Consider the following 4429-nt stretch of genomic DNA (forward strand, 5'->3'; position numbering starts at 1 on the left):
AGGCCTGCCGGGACAGGACGGCACCCGCCGGGGGGGTGGGGAGGGGGGGGCGGCGGGGGAAGCAGCACGGCGGCGGCGATTGGACAGCCGCCGTCACGTGGGCGGGCGGGCTGTCACCGACCGCTCCCCCGAGGCGTGACTGCGGCGGCGGCGCCGATTGGGTGCGCGGGGCGGTGATGACATGCGGCGCGCGCGGGGCGCCGGTGCCGGGGGGGACCCCGCCGGTTCGCCCTGCCCGCCGCTGAGCACGGCGGGGGAAGGGGCCGCGGCCGGCAGCGCGGGGCCGCTGCTCTGCCGCTGCTCTGCCGCTGCTCTGCCGCTGCTCTGCCGCGCCGCCCCGCCCGGGCCGCCGTCCCCGCCCCGGCGGTGCCCGTGTGTGCCGGGGGGTTCTGTCTGTCCGTAGCGCAGCGCGCTGCTCCTGGAGCGTCTGCAGCGCCTGCGGAGTAACAGGGTTTCCTTTACTAGGAGGTTTCTCCTTACGGAAAAATAAAGGAATGATCCCGTCGCTGCCCAAGACGTCTTGCTGCCAGCATGCCCGCTCCTCTGGGTACCAGGAAACACTCGGGACCTGCGCTCGCATCTCCCAGTGGCCGCCGTTATGCCGGGTGAGGAGGTGGAGGGTTCTGAACATGATTCGGGCTCGCTCTCCGGCTCCAGCAGCCAGGAAGGAGATGCTGTCTGTAGCCGGCTATAGGGGAGTGACTTCAGTTTTTCCTGATGACTTGCCCTGTTTGGTGTTGCCCTTCCTTTCTGTGCAGCTGACTAAGCCAATTTCGCGTTTTGCCAAGTATTCTGGTGTCCTCTTCCGTTCTGTGCCCCCTCGGAAGCCTGTGGGTGCCTGAAAGGGCACGAGCTCGATACACGTGCTGCGTAGCCCTAGGTACGCGCTGCCCACTCTGCACCCTGTGGTAAGTGGTTTCATTGCTCTGCTTTTTCTCCCAAATTTAGGTGGACTGAGGGCGAGTATTTTATTCTAAATCGGTATTTGTCAACTTAATAGGGTATGTCCTTGTCACAACTCCCCTTTCTCCAGAGAGATGCACCATATTAGGAGGAAAATGTCCTATTTGAAGAGCATTAACAGCTTCTACAATGGGTGTTTTGCGTGTCGTGTAACAGGCGCACCCCGCCCCCACTGTTCCTCCATGCATGGATCCTGGCTGCTGACAGAAACCAGTCTCCGTGTGCCTGAACGCCTTCAGTAAAGGACTCTACAGCAACACTGGAATGGATGCATTTCCTTCAAAATATGGGTTTAAAAAGAAAAAAACTACCACCTTTCTGCTGACAGGTTTAATTTACCAGTCTGTATCGAAAACCCAGGGGCTGACACAGCCAGACTATGCAGTTTTGTATTCCTTAAATCCGTGCTGCAGGCAGCAGTTCCTGCCCACACGGACACTCTGCAGCCGAAGCAGTTCGTGCCAGGGGAGTTTGTCTCATCCCGGGGAACAAAGTCAGGAGCTCCAGCCTCTGCCCTTGACTCTGACCTCGGGCAGACCTTCAGCGTCGCCTTCATCTTCCCTAAAACCAGCCCGAGTGAGTTCCTCCCGGGCTTTGAGCGCGCCCTTCTCCAGGGCCTGAAACGGGCGAATCTGTTCCAACAGATTTTCCCGCCCCAGACTTTCGGTTGTTAAGATCCATCCCGACAAGCACACCGTGCCGGTCCGAAGAGGTTCGGATCCTGCCCGGCCCGTTAAAGGGGCAGGGTGCTGCTCGGCGGCGCCTCCCGACCGCCCGGGCGCTGCCGCCGCGGCTCACGCCCGCGCCCCGGGACGGGCGGCGGCTTTGCCGGCGGGGCGGGGCGGGGCGGCCCCCCGGGCCGCGCCCCGCGGAGCTGTTTGAGCGCGGCCGGGCCGCTGGCGGCTCGGAGCCCGTCCCGAGGGCGGCGGCGGGGCGCGGGGCCGCTTCGTCCGCCCGCGGCGAGGACTCCCGGGGCGGCTGGGCCGCGGCACGAGCGTTCCGCCGCCGCACGAGCGTTCCGCCGCGGCGCCGGCGCCGGGCGGGGCGGGGCGGCTTCCGGGGCAGACGGGAAGCGGCGGGCGGCGCGGCCCCGGTCCCGGCGGAGCGCTCCGCGCTGCAGGCCGGCGCCATGGCCCGCAAGAAGCTACACCGGCCCATCGCCGCCATGGCCAAGAAGATCCGCGAGTACCGGGCGCTGAAGAACCGGCCGCGGGAGTCGCAGCGCTTCGCCCTGGACTACGAGACCATGCGGCGGCCGCTGACGCAGAAGCGGCTGCCGGTGCGGGCCTGGGAGGACGTGCGGAACGAGAACCGGCTCTTCTCGCTGCTCTGCCGCCTGCCGCGCTTCGGCGTGGGCCGCACGGTCACCCGCAAGTCGTGGCTGTGGGCGTACGACGAGCCGTGCTACTGGGTCATCGCCAGGGTGCGGGCGGACTACACGGCCGAGGTAACGCACGGCAGCGGCTGCGGGCACCGGGCCCGGACCCCGCCCCCGCCCCGCCGCCTGCGGCCCTCAACGGGTTCTTGCTTTCCTTGCAGAACATGGATCATGGAAGAGCCTGGGGCTACCTGACCTTCAGAGGTAAAGCCTGCGTGTTTCCCTGCGGACCAGGTCTGGAGAGAGCATCTGGGCGCACGAGGGGAGCGGGATGGCCGCAGGAGCACCGCAGCCCTCGTCCTGGGGAAATTCGTTTCGCTCAGATATGCTAATCAGAAAAGAAGTTCCCCCTTTTTTAGGTTCAAACGTTGGGATCTAGCCCTCACAAGAAGGAGCGTGGTGGGAGAGCCAGTGTAGGCTGACCGTGGGGAAAGACAGCGCGCTAACAGGGGATTAGACGAGGTGACAGTTTGTTTTGAGACTTCGAAAGCAAGAGACAGAATGAACATGAGGGTATTCCCAGGAGTGGTGGCAAGTAAACTTGTTACTGGGATTTTAAATTAACGCTTGGAATTGAGTGACCTTTTCAAAGCTGCGTTTGAAGCTAATATGTATTAGGCATATGATTGTTTCTGACACATTTCTCATTCCAAGGTTTAAAAATTGTTGAGTATTTTTAATGTTAAATTTCCCGGGGAACTTCCAGCAGTGTAGAAAGAAAATACTTTTGTTCCTTAGCCGTGGAAACTGAAGCAGAGAGAGATGAAGTGATGTTATAAATTAAGAGGGAGAGTCAACCATGGAACCCCGAGTATAGCAGGGAAGATACTGTCCAAATCTTTGAAAACTTCCTTTGCTATTGCCTGTTGTAGCATTTTTTCATAGCAGAGAGTTGACACTTGCTGGATTTCCTGGAGGTTGTCGGTAGCGTTGTCCACTGGTGTTGGTCATCTTTTCTCAGGCAAAACTGAAGAAGAAGTGAGAGAGATTGACAAAGCCATGTACCATGACTGGCGTGTGGTGCCCAAGCATGAGGAGGAGGCCTTCAAGAAGTTCACCCCAGTGCCGGAGGAGACCATTCAGTACGTTCCGTACCCACCTCTGCTCCGAGCCATGATCCTTGCGCAGTGGCAGAAAGAGGGAAAACCAACCACAGAGGAGCCAATGATTAATCTGGAGAAGGTCATCAGGGCCTCTTCCCTTCAGGCTGCAAATAAAAAATCTACAGGGACGCCAGTATAAAGACTCGTTCTATGCCCTGAGCTTCCCACATGCTCTCACTGTGTGTTGGAAGCACATCATCTTACAGAAGACCCCCTTGTCCACTGTGGTATGGTGTATCCAAGTTTCCTAGCTTTTTCCCCAGCCATACTGACAGTCACCTCATCTGAAAGGGAAGATGCAGATGCATTCAGATTTTTTTTCCCTTAACTTTGGTCTCAATCAGCCAAGGAACCTTCTTGGTTCCCTTTATAGTCTCTGAATGCATAGCTCCTGTCACCCAGCTACAGTTCTTTGGAGCACAATTTCCTTTACAGCCTGAAAATTAGAGTTTTAAGAACATTTTTCAGGGAATTTGGGTCCTACATAAATCACAGAAAAATGACTGAGAATGTAACATTTCACAGAGCTGTGTACAAATGGATCTACTAAGGAAAATAAATGTTTTCTTATTTCTGCAGCACAGTCCTAAGAAAACTTGGTGGTTTTTTTTCAGTGCATGGAGATGATCATGAGGTCCAAATGCAGAGCCATTAGCTCACCAAATACAGGCCCAGCATCGGATTCCTCTTAACTGCTGCAGAATCACCTGAGTTACTGACGTACGATGGCAATGAACAACATGAGGGGAACACGACTTTAGATACTAAGCTTATCCAAAGCTATCCACCCCTTATTCCCAGAGATGGCTGTCAGGAGATAGGAGAAATCATTTTTGTTCTGGTGATGCAAAGCATACAGGATTGGCTCTTAATATTTGAAGCCGATTGCAAATTATCACCTGTTCCAGTGCAGCATGTTGTGGTGAACGTTAAAACATTCAGCTCCTTAGTGCAGTTCGTAACGTTTCGTTTTCTCTTGTGGTGG

The 4429-nt window shown here is 57.2% G+C and overlaps 1 protein-coding gene across 1 annotated transcript; it reads left to right on the forward strand.

Moving 5' to 3' along the window:
• Positions 1–2071: 2071 nt before the first annotated feature.
• Positions 2072–4027, forward strand: MRPS34 (mitochondrial ribosomal protein S34). Its single transcript, XM_086622297.1, has 3 exons — positions 2072–2410; positions 2503–2545; positions 3303–4027. Exons 1-3 carry the CDS (start codon positions 2093–2095, stop codon positions 3581–3583), a joined length of 642 nt encoding a protein of 213 aa, XP_086478423.1. The 5' UTR covers positions 2072–2092; the 3' UTR covers positions 3584–4027.
• The last annotated feature ends 402 nt before the right edge of the window (positions 4028–4429 follow it).

Source organism: Tauraco erythrolophus, chromosome 17, assembly GCF_009769465.1.
Source record: "Tauraco erythrolophus isolate bTauEry1 chromosome 17, bTauEry1.pri, whole genome shotgun sequence".
In the NCBI taxonomy this organism is placed as follows: Eukaryota; Metazoa; Chordata; class Aves; order Musophagiformes; family Musophagidae; genus Tauraco; species Tauraco erythrolophus.